The sequence below is a fragment of the Carcharodon carcharias genome, chromosome 6 (assembly GCF_017639515.1).
Source record: "Carcharodon carcharias isolate sCarCar2 chromosome 6, sCarCar2.pri, whole genome shotgun sequence".
Classification (NCBI taxonomy): domain Eukaryota; kingdom Metazoa; phylum Chordata; class Chondrichthyes; order Lamniformes; family Lamnidae; genus Carcharodon; species Carcharodon carcharias.
The window spans coordinates 138959520-138981303 of NC_054472.1; the positions used below are offsets into that span (position 1 = coordinate 138959520).

A 21784-nucleotide genomic window follows, 5' to 3' on the forward strand; every position below is an offset into this window, starting at 1 on the left:
CCAACCTGATGATATAAATTTGTAAAAACATCAACACAATGTTTCTGTTCATTTACAATTGGAAATGTTTAGACAGTTTTCTCGGTAAAAATAGCCTTTTCCCTGTAGAAACAGTAACATACTACAAACGAGAATGAGAAAGAAACTAATCATTGTATATATATCATAATGAATACAATTTTTGTATAACAAAAAAATTTGAGACTAGTCAACAACAAAGAAGAACACTTAAACAAACATGCAAGGCACCCCAGCCACACAGCAGTTCATTGCATTCATTTCTGCCAAATAAGCTGACATAACGATCTATAAAATAAGATACGTTACCCCAAGAGCTCTTTGGAATAGTATTCCACAAGGGTAATGAGACTAGAGAGATTTTTGTCCAGCTGCAACACATGGGACACAGCATTTCGTCCAATTGGATTGAATGTGATCAGATAGAGACTATGAAGAGTTCCTAATACGTCTGCACGGTCTGTTTCCTCAATTGCTAAACCTCGATTTAAGTAGTCAAAAAGTTCAGAAACATACTGCAATGCCTGTAATGAATACAAGAGCCATATAGCCAATGTATCATCATTGCCACTATCAGATTGGATACCCTCCTCTTGATCTTGATCAGAAGTCTGAGACAAAGCTCTTATCAGCAGGTTTGTCGCTTCATACTCTGCGCTGAGGAATAAAAGACCAGTTTGTATCTGAATGAGGAACTTAATCAGGTCTTTAATAGATTGTAACAGATTAGGATGAGCGTTGGTTGCAGGAATAGACAGAAGTAGGGTGAGTGATTCCAGAAAATGGCAGCTGTTAAGATACCTGCAGGAAAAATAAATCAGAGACAAGTTATTCCAAGCTTATGAATTTAGAAATGAATTTTGGCTTCCCAACATGTATACGCAACAGTAAATCAATTATATAGAAGGTGAGCATATTGATCTGTATAATAAGTCCATCAATTGGCCTTTAAACCATAATTTAAACATATTGGTCATATTTGTTTTATACAGTTGAAAATTTGATAAATTTAGGCTGGAGGACCTTCAATCAAGTTTGAATGCAAAAAATTCTTTGGTTTCATGTTTTCAAACACTGAAATTGAATTATTTTTACATTTTACCAACCCCCTTCATTCAATGCATGCAGTTAATTACAGATACAAAATGCAATTTAACTTTGTAGCTGTTTAATGTACTTACTCTGCCTGGTGATGTGATTGTGCTGTTTTAAATGTGTAGTTAGATTTTGTTTTAATGATAAATATAAAAAAAATGGCGGTTAAAAAAATATGTTGCAAAGGTTGTAGATACAGATGATAGAGTGGATGTGTCCGTACAGGGAGGAGCTGGTGCTGAGACACCAAGAAGTAGAAGGTTAAAAAATGAAATAGGAAGCTCCCAAAACTAAATTCAGGAGTATAGAAAACAGAAGGGCAATTAGGGATGGGCAATAAATGCTGGCCTATTCTGTGATGCCCACATCCCATGAACTAATAATAAAAAAGAATATTAAGGAGGCCAAACAATATTTTCTAGCTTATTACATATCTCTACCATAAAGTGATATGAGCAGAATTACTAGGGTAAAAGCAGTGATTATGAGTCATGTTGAATGGTGCTAGTTTTAGAAGTAAAATGTAACATTATTTGGGGTAAAATTGGTTGGTACAGGGGAAATAGCCTGTACTGCTAAGTGAAGAACAGGAAAGCAGCCAATAATAAAGGATGGAATTAAGGATCGTTTAAACCAGAAATAAAAAGGGAAGGGAAACAAACTAACTAAGGACCGGAAATTGGATGGTAACGCAAAAGAATAGCAAAGATGAAACAGGAAACAAATTTAGGCATAGTGAACAAAGAGGATGATGAAAAAGAAAACTAGGATAAAAGTAACAAATGCAATTAAGTGCCTTCAGCTGAATTTTAGAAGCATTCAGAATATATACTAGAAATAAAAGCATTTGTACTGGAAGGAAAGTATAACATAGGCACTGTGAAATAGTGGCTCACTCCAGAATTCAATATACATTTGTTCACGAAAATAGAGATGATAGCACATAAATAGAGATCATCCAAATTAGAAAATTATGCACATTTAAATTATATCTCAGGGAAAGGCATAAAAATCTGTCTAGATGCATAAAATGATTAAGTAGAGAGCATGTCAAACAAATTGGCTACAGATCTTCAGGACAGGTGAAGAGAAATAGTCTTTATATAAGGAGTGAGGAAGGTGTACTCAGACAAAAATATTATGGTAATGGAATTACTTCAATCAACCCAATATGAGCAAAGAATGTCCTATTCTTTGGCAACGGAATCAGAAATTGAAAGTATGATACAAACTGCTTCCGAGCCCACTGTATTAGGAATCCCACTAAGGTGGAAATGCATCCAGATCTAATTCTTGAAAGTAATCAAAACAACAACAATAATGAGGTAGCAGTGAGTCTATTGGGAACAAGTGACCACAATATAATAAAATGTAAGATCATCCACAATCAACACGTCGAGGATTAAGGCTGAAGTATAGAGTTCAGGGAAACAAGTTTCCGTACAACCAGAGATAATTAAAATACATTAAGTGGAAAGTATTGCTGAAAGACAGCACTATTAAGGTAAATGACGCTTTCATATACAAGCTAACAAGATAACAAGGAAACTAAGTATCAATTGAAAAGCAGTTGCAAAATGTTTTAACGAAGCAATAATCAAAATGGAAATAGGGAAAAAAAATCTTGCAAAGCATACATTGTGAAAGGAAAGGAAGAATTTTGTGAGCAATGGAGGATAAAACTAAAACTCAGTGGATACTCAGAATTCAAAAGGCTACGCCAATGATAACCAAAATATTGCTTCTGCACAATAACGTACATATTCCGAATGGTTAAGGAAGAAGCTATTGTAAAGATTAAAATGATGTAGCAATTGTGAAAATAGTAGAATTAATGATTAACTTTAAAAGGAATCGCCAGAAAGGGAAAGAGTTTATTTATAGGCTTTAAAATGTATTGGTCAGAACACATTTGGATTAATCAGTGCATTTTTAATGATCAGGCCTCAACAGATAACCATGCACTGCAGAGGACGTAGAAATGATACAAGAATGTTAGGAACAAAAGAAGTAAGCCATAAGCAAAGATTAGAAAAAATTAAAATCCATAGTTCATAAAAAAGGTACTAAGGAAAGACCTCAACAAGACACTAGGTATAAAAAGTAACAAATATTAACATAAAACGAACCCAGAGTATATTTAATTAAAGAACATAGGAACAAGAGTAGGCCATTCAGCCCACTGAGCCTGCTCCACCATTCAATATGATTATGGCTGATTATCCACTTAAAAGCCTTTTTCCCCACATTATCCCCATATCCCTTTACGTTAATGATATTTAGACATCTGTCAATCTCGACTTTAAACATACCATGGGGTAGAGAATTCCAAAGATTCACAACCGTGTGAGTAAAACAATCTCCTCATCTCGGTTCTAAATGGCTTCTCCCTTACTTTTCAATTGTATCTCCTGGTTCTAGACTCCCCAACCAGGGGAAATATATCACCTGAATCTACGCTTTAAGTATTTTGTAGGTTTCAATGAGATCACCTTGCATTTTTTGAAACTCAGGAAACTGAGAATACAGGCCTAGTTTCCCCAATCTCTCTTCATAGCACAGTCCCGTCATCCAGGGAACAAGTCTGGTGAATATTAGCCACACTCCCTCTTTGACAATAATATCCTTCCTAAGATAAGGGAACAAAACTGCACGCACTCCTCCAGGTGTGGTCTAACCAAGGTTCTTCCCAACTGAAACAAGATTTTGCTATCCTTGTACTCAAATCCTCTTGCAGTAAAGGCTAACATACCATGAGCCTTTCTAATTGCTTGTTGCACCTGCATGTTAACTTTCAGTGACTTATTGATGTGGACACCTAGATCCCTTTGTACACCTACACTTTCTAATCGCGCCATTTAAGAAATAAACATTACATTTCATCTGCCATCTTGACCACTCACCAAGTCTATCCAAATCCCCTTGAAGCCACTTTGCATCTTCCTCAGAACACACATTCCCACTCAGCTTTGTGTTATCCGCAAACTTTGAAAATTATATTTGCCCCCAATTCCAAATTATTGATATATATCATGAACAGCTGGGGCCCGCATGCTGATCCTTGCGGTACCCCACTAGTCACAGCTTGCCAATGCAAGAATGACTCGTTTATTCCTCATCTCTGTCTTAAATGAGTGACCCCTTATCTTTAAACAGTGACCCCTAGTCCTAGATTCTCCCACATTCTCCTCTCCACATTCCCCCTGTCAAGGCCCCTCAGGATCTTAAAGGTTTCAGCTAAATTGCCTCTTATTCTTCTAAATCCCAGTGGTTACAAGCCTAATGTGTCCAGCCTTTCCTCATAAGACAACTCACCCATTCCTGGTATTAGTCAAGTAAATCTTTCTGAACTGCTTCTAACACTTTTACATCTTTCTTTAAATAAGGAAACCAGTACTGTACACAATACTCCAGATGTGGTCTCACCAATGCCCGGTACAACTGAAGCATAACCTCCCTACTTCTGTAATCAATTCCCCTCACAATAAACTATAACATTCTATTAGCTTTCTTAATTACCTGCTGTACCTGCATACTAATCTTTTATGATTCATACACTAGGACACCCAGTTCCCTTTGAATCTCAGAGCTCTGCAAAGTCTCCCCAGTTAGATAATCAGCAGCAATTACTGAAAAAAAAACCTGCTCATTTACACTCAGTTTGGGTTCCACCAAGGTCACTCAGCTCCTGATCTCATTACAGCCTTGGTTCAAACATGAACAAAAGAGCTGAACTCCAGAGGTGAGGTGAGGTGAGAGTGACTGCCCTAGACATCAAGGCGGTATTGACCAAGTGTGGCATCAAGGAGCCCTAGCAAACTGGAGTCAATGGGAATTAGGGGGGGAAACTCTCCACTGGTTGGAGTCATACCTAGCACAAAGGAAGATGATTGTGATTGAAGATCAATCATCTCAGTCTCAGGAGACCCTCAGGATAGTGTCCTAGGCCCAATCATCTCAGATGCTTCATCAATGACCTTCCCTCCATATGGGCAGAACTGGGGATGTTTGCTGATGATTGCACAATGTTCAGCACCATTCGCAACTCTTCAGATACTGAAGCAATCCATGCCCATATGCAAGAAGGCCTGGACAATATTTAGGCTTAGAATGATAAGTGGCAAGTAACAGTTGTGGCACAATTGTGCCAGGTAATGACCATCTCCAAAAAGAGAGAATCTAACTATCTCCCCCCACTTGTCACTCAATGGCATTATCGTCACTGAATCTCACACTATCAACATCCTGGGACTAGCACTGACCAGAAACTGAACTGGAGCAGCCATATAAATATTGTGGCTACAAGAGCAGATCAGAGGCTGGGAATTCTGTAGAGAGTAACTCACCTCCTGACTCCCCAAAGCCTGTCCGTCACAAGTCAGGAGTGTGGTGGAATATTCTCCACTTGCCCGGATGAGCGCAGCTCCAACAGTACTCAAGAAGCTCAACACCATCCAGGGCAAAGCAGCCCACTTGTTTGGCACCCCAATCATCACTTTCAACTGCACTCCTTTCACACTGAGGCACAGTGGCAGCAGTGTACATCATCTATAAAATGCACTGCAGCAACTCACTAAGGCTCCTTCAACCTGCAACCTTTACCACCTGGATGGATAAGGTCAGGAGATGCATAGGAATACCACCACCTGCAAGTTCCCCACCAAGCCACACACCATCCTGACTTGGAACTACATCACCATTCCTTCACTGTTGCTGAGTTCACATCCTGGAACTCCCTCCCGAACAGCACTGTGGGATTCATTACACCATGTGACTGCAGCGGTTCAAGAAAGCGGCTCACCACCACCTTCTCCGGGGCAATTAGGGATGAGGAATAAATGTTGACCTGGCCAGCGATGCCCACATCTCATGAAAGAATAAGAAAAAGTACCTGAACAGGAGAACCGTTAACAATATCAGCTAACTTGGGGATCAGAAAGGAAAGTTGGTTGATCAGTTTAGTGGGAATAAGGCCAAGGGAGCAGGAGGTGGGTCTTGTGGACAAGAGAAGCTCAGAAAGATCATGAGGGGAGCTAGCAGAGAGACTAGAGAAAGATGCAAATGTAGGGGTAGGGAAAGGGGGAACTTTGAAGGAAGTTTGGCCATTTGTTTCCTCCTTTTTGTGCCAGTTCTTTGAAGGAGCTATCTAATTATTCCCACTTCCTTGCTTTATCCCCCATTAGCCATACAATTTTTTACACTTTCAAGTATATATCCAATTCCTTTTTAAAAGCTACTATTAAATCTGCTTCCACCACGTTTTCAGGGTATGCATTCTAAATCATAAAAGCTCACTGTGTAAAAGAATTTTTTTTTTCTTCCTGGGTTTTGTTAATACATATTAGAGAACTATTTTTTTATTCGGAAGGTGATGAACATTTAAAACAATTAATAAAAGAACAGTACATAATGAGGGTCTTCAAAATTTAATTGGATTCTCAGGTATGCAAGAAAAATATAAAAAGCTTCCATAAGGTGAGTAGGCTTCTCTCACCTTTATGTTTGTTTCTGTACGCTCTTCCTTAAATTGTGAAAACTGTCGCCAAACCAATTTAGCATCCAATTAATGGCAGCAGTTTAGTAACCAGAACACTACTAATCGAGTCTGGAGGCCTCCTTTATGGCCAAATGTGTGCACCAACCTATTTAATCAGTTATAAGCAATAAACCACATCAAAATCAAGTAAAGCCTAAGCCAGCGTGTTTGGCAGAAATCGCTAGCTATACTTATATAATAGATATAAAATCAATATTGAAAATTTGGTGGCCAATCACAAAAGAATAAAATAATGCGGTACTAACAATGGGCTTATTCCAATACTCCAGCATTAGACACAGTGCAAGAATGCGATTGATCACTTCGCCAGAACTTGTCAGGAAGATATAATAATTTTCATAATGTTATTGGAGTTTATTGTAAACTGGAGTAATAGTGGGATCTGTGTCTATGGTTCTGTGTCCACGTGTGTGTGTGATTTAATTGAATTAAAGGCAGTTGGTCTGAAAGCTTTGATGCATCAGAAGTTAAGCTAGGTTTGAAATGTTAAGTAGGTAAACATGGGTGAAGTTTTGAATGTGAGGTGTAAAGGCAACAAATGCATTTTTAAATAAACCAGACTAGTTTGAATTCAAAAGAGGAGGTGAAATGTTTCACCGCGCCAGGAGAAGTTAAGAAACAGTGTGTTTAATTTTCCCAAAGACTACTGATAATATTAGCATTATGATAGATTTTTATTATTAGGGATAAAGTCCAAAGACATGGTGAAACAATGGGAATTTGCATTCAAAGGGGAAAATATGTGTAAAGGAGAGAAGGCTGTGTCTAACAAGGCATTTTAAGATCTAACACAAGTGTGAAAAGCCTCCAGCATCTAAGACTCAAGCTGCTATCTACAAGGAACCGAAGCTGAGAAAAACTCACTTTGAATTCGACTGTCCAGGGTATCGTGTTACTTCGCCTGGGTCTTTTAAAATCTATGTGTCTTACTGTTGCCTTAATGGAGGTATAGCTGGGGAGTTAGATTAATTAGAGGATTTAGAAGTTATCTGGGTAGTAATTCGTAGATCTGTGTGTGTGCTTAAAATCATTTCTGCTATCAATAAAGGTTTAATTTAGTTTTGCAAGAAACTTAAAAGACTCAGTGGTCTCATTACTACTGAATTCAAGGCACGCATCTCAAAATATACAAATTGCAAAACAGTTGTGGCAGTTGTATCATGATTGCTCCTTTGGGATTTGAGCAGATTTACCATCCGCCTGCCATAACAAATTAAACATTACTCCTTACAAAACAAAAATAAAAATACCTGGAAAAACTCAGCAGGTCTGGGAGGGAAATCTGCGGAGAGGAACACAGTTAACGTTTCGAGTCCATATGGCTTTTCAACAGAACTAAGTAAAAATAGAAAAGAGGTGAGCCATTTTTACTTAGTTCTGTTGAAGAGTCATACGGACTCGAAACGTTAACTGTGTTTCTTTCCGCAGATGCTGTCAGCCTGCTGAGTTTTTCCAGGCATTTTTACTTTTGATTTGGATTTCCAGCATTCACAGTTTTTTGCTTTTATATTACTCCTTACAAATTGTTTCCCATAAATCTGTTAAATAATTGGCAAAAAAGCAATAAAAATACCTGTATATACAAGATCGCTCAAAGTGCTTCATACAAAGCAACAAGAAGCACCTTCTTCAACTACACTTCACAAATCACCACCTAGAAGGACAAGAACAGCAGGCACATGGGAACATCACCTGCAAGTTCATCTTTAAGTCGCCCACTATACTGACTTGAAAACATATCATTGTTCTTTCATTCTCGCTGGATCAAAATCCTGGAACTCCCTATCGAGCAACATTGTTGGAGTCCCTGCACCCCATGTGGCAGCTCCCTTCTCAAGTGCATCTAGGCATGGTCAATAAATCCTGGCCTTGCCAGCATCACTGACGTCCCATTAATGAATACATTGAATAATACATTTGTATTCAGAACCAGGAAATATATTTTTCAATAAAGATATATAATCTATACAGAGAGGAAAAAGACTTACCTTAACAAAGCAGGTGCAGGATCATCCCTTTCTGGAGGGCCTGTGATGCGAGCTGCTGTTGGAAATGACTTAACAGGTGGCTGTATCATTGAATAAGGTGCAGCCTCCAACAAATGCAGAAGTTCATCGAGAATGCTTACAAGTTTTTCCACTTCCACTTCACTTATATTGGAAGCTTCTAACAAATGGTCCAAATCCGTAGGAGTCTCAAGATCTACTTCTTCATTATCTTTACTTCCTTTCTCCCGCCCAATATTAACATCCTGGTCTGCTTCACTGGCGTTTGAAGGGACAGGAGTACTCTCTGCAAGGTGGGAAGCCAACCTTTCCAAATCTGATAAAATCTCATAAAAGTGGCATTTTTGTACGATAGCACTGCCTGCTGTCACAACTCTTACAGTTTGGTCAGTCAGTATAAGTTCCACTAATCTTTGATAACCACTTTTTTCTTGCTCCTCTGTCTTACTGTTCAAGAATTTTTCCATTCCCTCTGTGACACTAACAACACTATCCAAAGCTTTGAGTGTGTTTAATTTTAATGAAGATGACATATGCTCTGCAAACAACAGAACAAAAAGTTTATCGATAATACCTGCCTCTGAAAGGGCTGAAACTCCTTCAGACCCACATTCAGCCAAAGACGAAACAAGTTTTGTCCCAGCTTTTAGCTGTCTGACATTTAATGCTATAGGTTGTGTTACAGCTGTGTGAAGGCTTAAAGCATCCGTGGTCCAATCTACCAGTTGTTTCAGATGGTCCTGGTTACTTTCAAATAGCTGAACATAACTAAGGCCCTTAACCAGTAAACTTGGTACCTCCTCCAAAGCCATTACCCATTTGGCACCTCTGTCATCTTTGTATAGTTCAAGTAGTTCCTTCAACTTAACTGCAGCATCAATATTCACTGCACCTGCTTTTTCTAGGTCAAGTTCCTTTAATCTAGCTACTTCATTCTCATATTTAGTCCTATAGGGAGGATTAAAGTATAAAAGAGGTCCTATCTCTCTGTCATAAGGGTCGTATGCCATGGTAGGCACGGATGCCAGATCTTCAGCAGTATACTCAATGTCAAAGCTTAATTTATAATTTTCACGTTCCAGGTCTGCAATTCCATCTTCATCACTGGATATTTGTTCATAGCCATCATCTTCTACAAAATAAAAACATTAAGAATTATATCTCTTAGTTGGACTTCAGTGACCTCGATAAAATAAGATAATCAAAGTCATGCATTGGGGTACAATAATGAATAAGCAAACCAGACGTTTGTACCAAGTTTGAACATGAGTTCAAATCCCACTATGGCGGCTTGAAAATTTCAAATTCAGTTAAAAATAAACAAATCTGCAAAACTGGTATCACTAAAAGTGACCATGAAGCTCTCAGATAAAAACTAAATTGATTCACTTAGGCTGTTTTGGAAGGAAAGCTGCAGTCCTTACCCAGTCTGGCCAACATATGATTCCAGTCTCACAGTGATTGAACTTTTCTGGGAAATAATTGTTGGCCTTACCAGCACAGCCATATCCCAGGATTTTTAAAAAATTTGTTCATGGGATATGAGCGTCGCTGGCTAGGTCAACATTTATTGCCCATCCCTAACTGCCCTTGAGAAGGTGGTGGTGAGCTGCTTTCTTGAAACGCTGCAGTCCACATGGTATAGGTACACCCACAGTGCTGTTAGGGAGGGAGTTCCAGGATTTTGACCCAGCGACAGTGAAGAAACAGTGACATATTTCCAAGTCAAGATGGTGAGTGGCTTGGAGGAGAACTTCCAGGTGATGGAGTTCACATCTTTCTGATGCCCTTGTCTTTCAAGATGGTAGTGGTCATGGGTTTGGAAAATGCTGGCTAAGGAGGTTTGATGAGTTTCTGCAGTGCATCTTGTGGATAGTACACACTAATGCCACTGTGCGTCGGTGGTAGGGGGAATGAATGTTTGTGGATGGGGTGCCAATCAAGCAGGCTGCTTTCTCCTGGATGATGTCAAGCTTCTTGAGTGTTGCTGGAACTGCACTCATCCAGGCAATTGGAGAGTATTCCATCACACTCCTGACGTGGGCCTTGTAGGTGGGCAGGCTTTGGGGAGTAAGGAGGTGAGTTACTGACCGTAGGATTCCTAGCCTCTGACCTGTTCTTGTAGCCACAGTATTTATATTGCTAGTCCAGTTCAGTTTCTGGTCAACGGTAATCCCCAGGATGTTTTTTTAAATCAAGTACCTTTTCATTGTTAGTTTAGTTACAAACATAACTGTAACCTATTGAAGAGAGATGAGAATTCTGTAAAATGATTCTAGTTCTTATCCAATGATGCCCCTACCGAAGATTTGAAATGGGAGAAAATTGTATTGATTTAACAATTGAACTGAATACAATGGCAGGTTTGTCAACAGATAGTTTCTACTTCTGATCACTGGTACACTATGCTAAGCACTCCCCCTCAGCTGCTTCAAATGCAATGCAGCACACTTACAAGTATATTATTTTTCGACAGGGTTCCCTCTGGGTTAAATAAATCCACCAATTAGTTATTCCAGTCAGATTCAGACATGCTAAGAGTTTGCACTTCACCGGTTGGAGAAACACAGAAAAGTAATTGTTATTGGATATTGGTGAACATCATTCTTCAAAACTAAATATGATGTATTAAAGAAAGAAAATCCTTTTCGTATAATGTAATGTATTTGTTAAGAAAAAATGTTAGTCAAAGATAACCACATCTTTTGGACTGTCCCAAGGCACATTTGACATTGCTGGAAATTAATACCCATTGTGATTTACTAGCGAAGGATGTGGGCGGAAAACAACTGTTTATGAAATTTTTTGTATTTGTTCATTGGGATTTGGGCATCACTGGCTGGGCCAGCATTTATTGCCCATCCCTAATTGCCGTTGAGAACCATTTCAGAGGGCATTTAAGAATCAACCACATTGCTGTGGGTCTGGAGTCACATGTAGGCCAGGCCAGGTACACATGTACCTGGTTGTGATCCCCTTGGTTGTGGTCTTGGAGGGTTTTCATTGTATTGATCCTCTTTATCCCAATCTAAAAAGACAAACATTTTTGGAAAAGCACATTTTAAAACAAAATAGAAATATTTAGACACTTAAAACTTCAATGGTCTCAAATACACAAATAGGCCAGCAGATTTCCTTCCCTAAAGGACATTAGTGAACCAGTTGGGTTTTTACAATGGTCATCATTAGACATTTAATTCCAGATTTTTATTGAATTCAATTTTTACCATCTGCCGTGGTGGGATTCAAACCTGGGTATCTGGAGTACTAGTCCAGTGACAATACCACTGCACCACCGCCTCCCCACAATCATTCAGAAGAAGCTGTCTGGCACAAACTACTGTGATTTCCTATTCCTTTATTTTTAAATTTATATGTTATCTACCTTTGACTGTAATTGCCAACTCCCCTCATTTCCCTTTACTTTTCTCAAATTTGCCTGGATATAGAGGATGTTAACTTTAGTTCTTAATGTTATATCTAGATTTTTCTTTTGTAGTTATTGTGTTATAAAACTCATTCTAAATTTACTTATATAGTCTTCTATTAAATATATGAACAATTATACTTAATTGGTGATTTATTTGGTCACTTTTTAATCAATCCCAGTCTGACCAAACATTGATTTGTACCATTTTGTAATTTTTACAAACAAGATTGCACATACCATCAACTTCTTCTCCTGGCTCCTCTTCTACATCATCATCTTCTTCTTCAATGCTTTCCACAGTGTGCCCATCTTCATCTTCCTCCTCTACTTCAGCATCTTCCTCCTCATCTTCCTCTTCCTCCTCTGGAGGCTCTTCCTCTTCCTCACCATCAGTAAACTGTGCCTCCTGGTGATTGGAAGAACGATCTGGAGAAATGGGCTCAAAATAATCCTCTCTGCGTTCACTTTCATCCGCTTTATCCACAGTCACTGAAATAATAAACCATTGAATTTAGCCATTAGTGATACCTTATATCTTGGTCTTAATTTCAAAACTGTATTTTTGACAAATACTACAATGTTTGTTGCATACCTTCCTTGAATTTCATGGTATAAAAGAGATTCTGTTGTAAACATTTATTTAGCTTTTGCTACAGATATGCATGAACATTATCCACTGACATCAATTCAAAGTACCTTTTTTTGCTAGCTAAACATACGCATTTAGGAGGGCTGCGCATTTAACAAATCTGTCACTCAAACTAAAAATCCAATATAAATTCAGAGTTTGCTCCCAATTGGGGGTCAAAATCCTCTCCTTAATTTTCAACATTGTATGGCAGCACATCCTAGAATAGGATTTGAACTCATAAGACAAGTACAATGGCATGTGTTAAAAAAAAACAATTTACTGGTTTGAGGCAGTGTCTCTTCTTCATCATCATCAGGTGGAGGAGGACCTGGAGGTGTTCGAGGTCCCCTTGGCTGTGGTCTTGGAGGGTTTTCATTGTATTGATCTTCTTTATCCCAATCTAAAAAGACAAATGTTTTTGGAAAAACAAAGGTTAAAACAAAATAGAAATATTTTGACACTTAAACGTTCAATGGCCTCAAATAACCAGTTTCTATTAAAAGTTTACTACTGAAACATTGTAAACCTGAAAACAGCTGAGACAGTTTACAAAACCTGTGCCATTGTAACTGAATACAGCATGCATAAGTCAAAGTCTACATTTCTTTAAAATAAATCTTACTATGATCCTCTAATAATATTTTTTCATGAGAGGTGATGCAGGAAAAACTTCTCAATCTGCAGCTAGCACACATGCAAGTCTAGGGAAGAAAATTTGAACTTCAGGCGGATAAATTAAAAGTGCCAAATAGAATATTACTCATTAAGGTACATAGGAACATACGAAATAAGAGCAGAAATAAGCCACTTGGCCCCTTGAGTGTGCTCCGTCATTCAATAAGATCACGGCTGATCTGTTTGCAATCGCAACTCCACATTTCTGCCTACCCCAGATAACCTTTCATCCCCTTGCTTATTAAGAATCTATCTACCTGTGCCTTATAGATATTCGAAGACTCTGCTTCTATCACCTTTTCAGGAAGAGAGTTGCAAAGACTCATGACGCTCTAGGAGAAAAAAATTCTCATCTCTGTCTTAAATGGGTGACCCCTTATTTTGAAACAGTGACCCCTAGTCCAATTCTCCCACCAGAGGAAACATCGTCTCCACATCCACCCTGTCAAGACCCCTCAGGATCTTATGTTTCAATCAAGTCGTCTCTTATTCTTCTAAACTTCAGCAGATACAAGCATAGCCTGTCCAGCCTTTCCAGGTATTAGTCCAGTAAACCTTCTCTGAACTGCTTGCAACAGATTTACATCCTTCCTTAAATAAGGAGACAAGTACTGTACACAGTTCCCCACGTGGTCTCACCAATGCCATGCATAACTGAAGCATGCCCTCTCTCCTTTTGTAGTCAATTGCTCTCACAATAAACAATAACATTCTATTAGTTTTCCTAATTACTTGCAGAAGCTGCGTACTAACCTTTTGCAATTCATGCACTAGGATACCCAGATCCCTCTACATCTCAGAGCTCTGCAATCCTTCACCATTTAGATAATATGCTTCTTTTTCTATTCTTACTGCCAAAATGAACAATTTCACATTTTCCCACATTCTACTCCATTTGCCAGACCTTTGCCCACTCACTTAACCTATCTTTATCTCTTTGTAGCCTCCTTATGTCCCTTCCTACCTAACCTTGTATCATCAGCAAATTTAGCGACCATACCTTCAGTCATTCCATTCAAGTCATTTCTATGAATTGCAAAAAGTTGAGGCCCCAGCACTAATCCCTGTGACACATCATTCATTACATCTTGCCAATCATAAAATGACCCATTTATGCCTACTCTGCTTCCTGTTAGCTAGCCAATCTTCTATCTATGCCAACATGTTACCCCCTACACCATGAGATTTCATTTTCCGCAATAATCTTTGATGTGGCACCTTACCAAATGCCTTCTGGAAATCTAAGTACACTATACCTGCCAGTTTCCATTATCCACAATACATGTTACTTCTTCAAAGAACTCCAATAAATTGGTTAAACATGATTTCCTTCTAATAAAACAATGTTACCTCTGTCTGATTACCCTGAATTTTTCTACGTGCCCTGCTATAATGTCTTTAACAATAGCTTCTAACATTTTCCCTCTGACAGATGTTAAGCTAATGGGCCTGCTTTCCGTCTCCCTCCCTTTTGAATAAAGGAGTTACATTCGCTATTTTCCAATCTAATGGAACCTTCCTCGAATCTAGGGAATTTGGAAAATTAAAACCAATGCATCAACTATCTCACTAGCCACTTCTTTTAAAACCCTAGGATGAAGTCCATCAGGACCAGGGTACTTGTCAGCTCTCAGAAGCAATTATTTTCCTTTGAACGAAACTCCACTCCATATATAATGTCCATTCTTTCCAACCAACAGGTCATAAAGATAAATTCTCTTCAATCGATGACCCTTTTGCCGAACACATTATAAAAAGAAAGGGACCACAATGTACCCTGGATTGGCTCTTTTCAGCCAGTGTGATTCTGGTGCATTCAGATCACAACGAGAAGCAATGTCTAAGACCAGACTCAGAGGAAGGGCAAAAATCTTGCTTTATTCATCCTTTTATTTGAAAGGATAAATGGCAACCTAATATAGCCTTATATTTGTTAAATCTTTATATGAACCCTAACAGATTAAGAAAAAATAACTAAAATAGCGCTTTTCTTCCCTAAAACTTTACACTGACACAAACACAGCCTGTGAAATCTCAGCCCAATGTCATTTGAAATCTCTTTTTTCTCTTTATTCTTCCATGGGATGTGGGTGTCGCTGGCAAGGTCTGCATTTGCTGCCCATCCCTAATTGCCCTTGAATTGAGTAGCTTGCTGATCCATTTCAGAGGGCAATTAAGAGTCAACCACATTACTGTGGTCTGGAGTCACATGTAGGCCAGGCCAGATAAGGATGGCATTAGAGAATCAGATGGGTTTTTACAACAATTGATGATCGTTTCATGGTCACCATTATAGAGACCAGCTTTCAATTCCACATTCATTGAATTTAAATTCCATCAGCTGCCAAGGTGGGATTTGAACCTATGTATCCGAAGCATTAGCCTGGGCTCTGGATTACTAGTCCAGGGACATTACCACTATGCCACCATCTCCCCACTGTCCCTCCCCACTGTCCCAGTAACTCCCAGATTCCATGCATAAGCCCTTCAACTGGATATGCCTTTAAAATGGAAGATCTGATTTTCACACATGCCACCTTGGTGCATAGAAGTAAATCTTTACTTATTTACTGGGAGCTTTTGCAGTGTGTTACAGCACAGTTATTTCAGTTCTGGAATTTGAATCCAGGTGACACTGACGTAATGAAACTTCTCTCTCCATAAAGGCACAATGTGAAATGAGGTTTGGTAGCTTCAATCAGCTGCTCATCCGTGAGAACTACAATATAACAGAAAACTATTCAATTTGGCATTAATTAGCAGCCCTATTCAAAGGACAGCTAATCTAATGGAAATGTCACGATGGTGAGAGGGGGAGGGGGGATCTTCTGAGATGGGATTTAAGCACTTTGTTGGATCCTTTGCTACTAACCCGCAAATGTGTATCTTCAGCAGCAATCATTGAAAGGTTATCAGAAATTCAAATGCTGGCAGATTTTTCTTTCCACCTCATAGCTCAGAGACACTGAAACCATCTACTGCATCCCTTCTCATTGCCATTAAAGCAAATCAGTTCACTCACCACGAACCAAGAATCAAAACCTGAGCTATGTATCAAACTGCCTCAGCACCACATCACACAATGCATCCACCTTCTAAGCCATCATTGTTAGCATCAATGTTAATGCAGCCCACATTCTTCTGCTGTTCAATATCAACACTCACCATGTTTTATGCTCCTTTTAAGAGATGGTTGTTGTTGCTGCTGCAGCTGATGTTGTTGCTGCTGAAGTTGTTGCTGCTGCTGTTGTTGTTGTTGCTGCTGTTGTGGTGGAGGGGGAGGTGGTGGAGGTGGAGGAGGGGAATCTCGGTCATGATTTATCACTCGGTCTACAGTTCCATAAATAGCCAAGGTCAGACAATTGTACCAACCTCTCAGGACAATTCCGTCTGTATTAACCTATGGTAAGTAATTAAGAAAACAATGTTGAAAATTAAACTGAGAAGAGCAGCTAAACTTTGGAATCACCCAAGAGCACTGCCTGAGCAAAGCTACAGCCCACCTCTTGTTCTAAACCTAAGTCGAAAAACAGAATACGGGAACTCTAAAATAAAAACAGAAAAAGCTGGAAGGACTCAGCTGGTTATGGCAGCATCCGTGGAGAACAAAACGAAGTTAATGTTTCAGGTCGATGACCTTGCAGCAGAACTAGGAAAAGCTAGGGGTGCAATAGATTTTGAGCAAGGGATGGGTGGGACAAGGGCAAAAGGAAGATCTGTGATAGGGTGAAGATCAGGACAGATTGAATGACAGAAGAGTTAGTCTTCCAGGGCCAAAGGGAATGGTGATGGGGCAAGAAAAAAAACAAAGAAACCCAAGAGATCTGTCTGGGGCAGATGTGCTGCTGGCTGAAATAAAAAGAAAACAAGCAAAGAAAAGGAAACAAAATGGAGTAAAGATCATGGTCTGAAATTGTTGAATTCCATGTTGAGTCTGGAAGGCTGGAAAAGTACCTAATCAAAAGAAGAGTTGCTGTCCCTTAAACTTACCTTGAGCTTCACTGGAACAGTGCAGTAGGCAGAGGACAGAAATGTCAGTGAAAAACAAGGTGGTGAGTTAAAATGACATGGTACTGGAAGCTCAGGGTCATGCTCGTGGACTGAATGGAGGTGTTCGGCAAAGCTGTCACCCAATCTGTATTTGGTCTCCCCAATGTAGGGGAGAACACATAAGCTGCATAAAATGTTTTTTTTCTTGTCCCATCACCATTCCCTTTGGCCCTGGAAGACTAACTCTACTGTCATTCAATCGCTCCTGACTTTCACACTATCACAGGCCTTCCATTTGTCCTTGTCCCACCCATCTCTTGCTCAAAATCTATTACATCTCTAACTTTTCCCAGCTCTGATGAAACATTAACTGTTTCTCTCCACAGATGCTGCCATAACCTGCTGAGTATTTCCAGCATTTTCTGTTTTTATTTTTGTTCTAAACATGTTTGAAACACAATAATGGGGCATCAGCTACTGCTCAGGGTTTGATGACTGATTTGAGTTCAGCATGCTTTGCCAACTTCTTGTTATCCACACAACAAACATTTTGGAACAACTAAATAAACATTACATCAATTTGTGATGATATACAGATAAAATGGCAAGCAATATAATTATTAATGGTTTTTAATTAAAATTGATGCATGGGAAAGGGAAATTTAACTGGTTCTGTACAAATATATCCCCTACGGTTATCTGAAAGATATCCGAATTATCTGAAAATAAAAAGGAGAACAAATCATGTAGAGATCAAGTAACCAATTTAGCAGCCAAGGCAGATTACCGCCTCATGCATTCACTGACAATGCAAGTAATTTAAAACAGAAGAAAAACGTGTTACTAAATTACTAAATAAAGGGAGGATTATCAAGGCAAACTGCACACAAATAATAAAAGCACTTGCACACCACAAAATACAATATACACTGCAAAAATTCTTACCTTATTGTTTGGTCTAAAAATAATAGATGCATTTTCATCATAATCAAGGCTAAGGAAAAATAAGAAATCAAAGATAATTCCTTTAAAATGCTGCTTCACTAAATTGCTTACCCAAGATGCATCAACAAAACAATCCCATTGGATAAGACTTCTTGAATACACAATCAGCTCACCAAATTGGTTCCACATTTCAATTATTTTTGAATTTTCAATGCTCAATTTGGAAGTTCAAACATTGTCTCCACAAAGTTTATTGCTCCTTTTATTAATCATTCACAAAATACATGTGATTTCACTGTAAAAATCGTAAAAATATTACTTTTCTTATACTTGAGAAGGCAAATGTGCCACGTATTCCTCCCTATAGGGATCAGGAAGGCACAGATTCACTTGCTAGCCCACAGTAAGTTAGTCAATCTCAGCTAGGCAACAGGAAGGACACTGAAAGTGGATAGTTATGACAGTCACTGTTAGTCGTTTGATAGTACATAACTTGAGTATTACTGAAAATAAAAGAGACATTTGTTTTTGTCCAAGCTTTTCGTCTTGCACTCGTCAGGACAATTTGCAAGAAAATACCAGTGTTGTTTTGCAACTGCATAGCAGCAGTATGAAACAGCCAGCTTCACCCGTTGCTACCTCAGATTACTCTGGAAGGGCAAGGTATCTCAAAGCTTTGAGCAACAGATGAAGCTGGCTGTTTCACACTGCTACTATGCAGTAGCAACACGAGTGGTATTCGCCACTAACAGGATGCCGCCATCAAGCCAAAAAGACGTTCTGCCTGTCACACAAATGAGAAATGTGTTCTATGAATTTCAGTGCCAGTGTGATGCTAAATATGTATGCTGTCTGTCCCTTCTGCTGTTCGCAACGGGCAAGGTATGGACCGTACCCAACCATCCCGTGCTTGCAAAACTCAAAATACAGTTCCAACATTAGATGTGATTCCACGATTGGACAATATTTGCTAAGTAATCCTCAGGAAGCTAAGAATCACACTGACAACCAATTTAAGATTGTCAGTCAAGTTTGCAGTGTGGCACATTTACGTGTACTGGAAGCTACATATATTAATACAAAAGGCCCTGTTCTTTGCAGACAGAAAGAACTAATACACACATTGCACCTGTTTCAACTAAACAAAATAAGTGACAGCCATTCGCTGGTTCATTCCCCAGGGCAATTTCTTGACCAATCAGTGTCAAGCTGCCTGGTTTAAATTCCAAAAAAACATTTGGCAGTTAAGTGTCAATCACCATCCCAGATGCATTCTTCTTGGCAATACCTCTACCAATGAGAGTCCAGTAGTGAACCAATCAGCACTGTCTTTTCATAGAGTTATAAATCTGCTGTTTCCCCTGACATTGAAACTTTCTTGCAAATTATCCTGATTGAGTGCAAGACGAAAAGCTTCGACAAAAAGAGTATCTTTTTTCTGCAAAATTCATTTTCTAGCTATTTGGGCATGGTGAACGTTTAAATAGGCTATTTGAAGTGATGCCATAGCAACATGTGCAGGTTAATTTTCTTTGTCCTCGCACCCAACTACACTTTGCAATGCTACTTATCCCTACTGAAAGCAATGAGAAGACACCATATGGAGGTTACAACAAATGGAAGGTAAAAATCAGGACCGTGTTAGGTGATGAATTGACTAAGGATGGCTGGATGTACTTGGCTGCACGTCATTTGAATGCCACAGCTGACTGAAATACAACAGGCAGAGATAAAAAGCAAACAAAAACCCTGTAACAATGAAGACTGTTCTAAAATTAAATTGCTCTCTTTGCTTAATACATTTTAACAGGCTATACAATTCATGTAAGTCAATGGAATCATAAAACTGTGGAGACAGTTTTAACAAGTGGGGTATTTATGGATCACGTAATTGGGCTTCACTGTATCCCATTATCAAACTTTTCCAGAAGTCTAACAAAGCATTTTTTTGAGGCAGGAAGATCTGGCTGTGATGTTACTCTATAACTGTGCACATAAACTCCTTGGAGTAAAAAGACCCCTTAAGTAATAAAATACACTTGTGACTTTCCAGTTAAAAGTGCAAAATACCCAGTGATTCTGGGGCAAATGAAAATTCCGTTTTTTGTGAAAGATAGGAGCCTCCCAGAGGCCACGGTCAAGGATGTCACTGAATGGCTGCAGGGCTGCAGAATGCTGGGGGATGGCAAACTGTCAGAGATCGTGGTTCACCCTGGTACCAATGACATAGTTAGAAAGAGGGATGAGCTGCTGGAACAGGAATTTAGGAAGCTTGGCAGCAGATTGAAAAGCAGGACCTCAAAGCTTGTAATCTCTGAATTACTCATGGTGTCACGTGCTAGTGAGTATAAGAATATGCGGATTGAGCAGATGAATGTGTGGCTGAAGAGTTGGTGCAGGAGGGAGGGCTTTAGATCCTGGAACACTGGGTCCGCTTCTAGGGAAGGTGGGACTTGTACAAGCCTGACGGGTTGCACCTGAACCAGAACGGGACCAACATCCTTGCAAGGGATTTGCTAGTTCAGTTGGTGGGGTTTAAACTAATTTGGCAGGGGGTTGGGATACGGAGTAGAGATATAAGCAGAGGATGATGCACAGGCAAGTATAGAAGAAAAACCAAGTCAGTCTGCAAGGCAGAGTGTCTACAGTCCAGTTAAGGCACAAGGGAGCATGGCAATGTTGGATGGCATTTGTTTTAATGCAAGGAATATTGAGTAAGATAATTTGAGAGTGTTGATTAACACATGGGGATATGATATCATTGCTATCATGGAGACATGGTTGAAGGATGGGCAGGACTGGCAGCTCAATATTCCAAGGTACAGAATCTTCAAATGAGACAGGGGCGGGAGGTGTGTAAAAGGGGAGATGGGGTCGCAATATTGATCAAGGAGTTAATTACTGCAATGGGGAGGGATGATATCTTACAAGGTTCCTTAAATGAGGCCATATGATAGACTTAACAAAAAGGGGGCAATCACATTGCTGGGAGTGTACTATAGACTCCCAAACAGTCAGGGAGAGATAGAAGGGTAGATATGTAGGCAAATCTCAGAGAAGTGCAAACATAATAGGCTAATAATAACTTCCCCAATATTAACTATGACAGACAAAGCGTGAGAGGCTTAGAGGGGACGAAATTCTTATGACGTATCCAGAAGAGCTTTGTAAACCAGCACGTAGAAAGTCCTACAAGACAGGAGTTGTTGCTGGACCTATTTTAGGCAACGAAGCTGAGCAAGTAGAAGTGTCAGTGGGGAAGCATTTCAGTGATAGTGACCACTCAGTAAGACCGAAGGTAGTTATGGAAAAGGACAGAAATGGACCAGAAATAAAGGTTCTGAAATAGGGGAAGTCGATTTTAATATGATAATACAGGATCTGGCCAAAGAGGACTGGGTGCAACTACTTGTAGGAAAATCTACATCAGAGCAGAG

The 21784-nt window shown here is 39.3% G+C and overlaps 1 protein-coding gene across 5 annotated transcripts in view; it reads right to left on the reverse strand.

The window, feature by feature from the left end:
- The window catches only part of virma (vir like m6A methyltransferase associated), a 121738-nt gene that overhangs the window by 76506 nt on the left and 23448 nt on the right, over positions 1 to 21784 (reverse strand). For 3 of the 5 annotated variants that reach the window (XM_041189287.1, XM_041189284.1, XM_041189285.1), the window contains exons 4-10: positions 18348 to 18396; positions 16578 to 16812; positions 13018 to 13137; positions 12344 to 12595; positions 11639 to 11704; positions 8659 to 9808; positions 328 to 819 (exon numbers count right to left, since the gene is read on the reverse strand). In XM_041189287.1, coding sequence (XP_041045221.1) covers positions 328 to 819; positions 8659 to 9808; positions 11639 to 11704; positions 12344 to 12595; positions 13018 to 13137; positions 16578 to 16812; positions 18348 to 18396 — 2364 coding nt within the window. The remainder of the gene's footprint in view (positions 1 to 327; positions 820 to 8658; positions 9809 to 11638; positions 11705 to 12343; positions 12596 to 13017; positions 13138 to 16577; positions 16813 to 18347; positions 18397 to 21784) is intronic. The other 2 variants (XM_041189286.1, XM_041189289.1) reach the window with 2 other exon arrangements.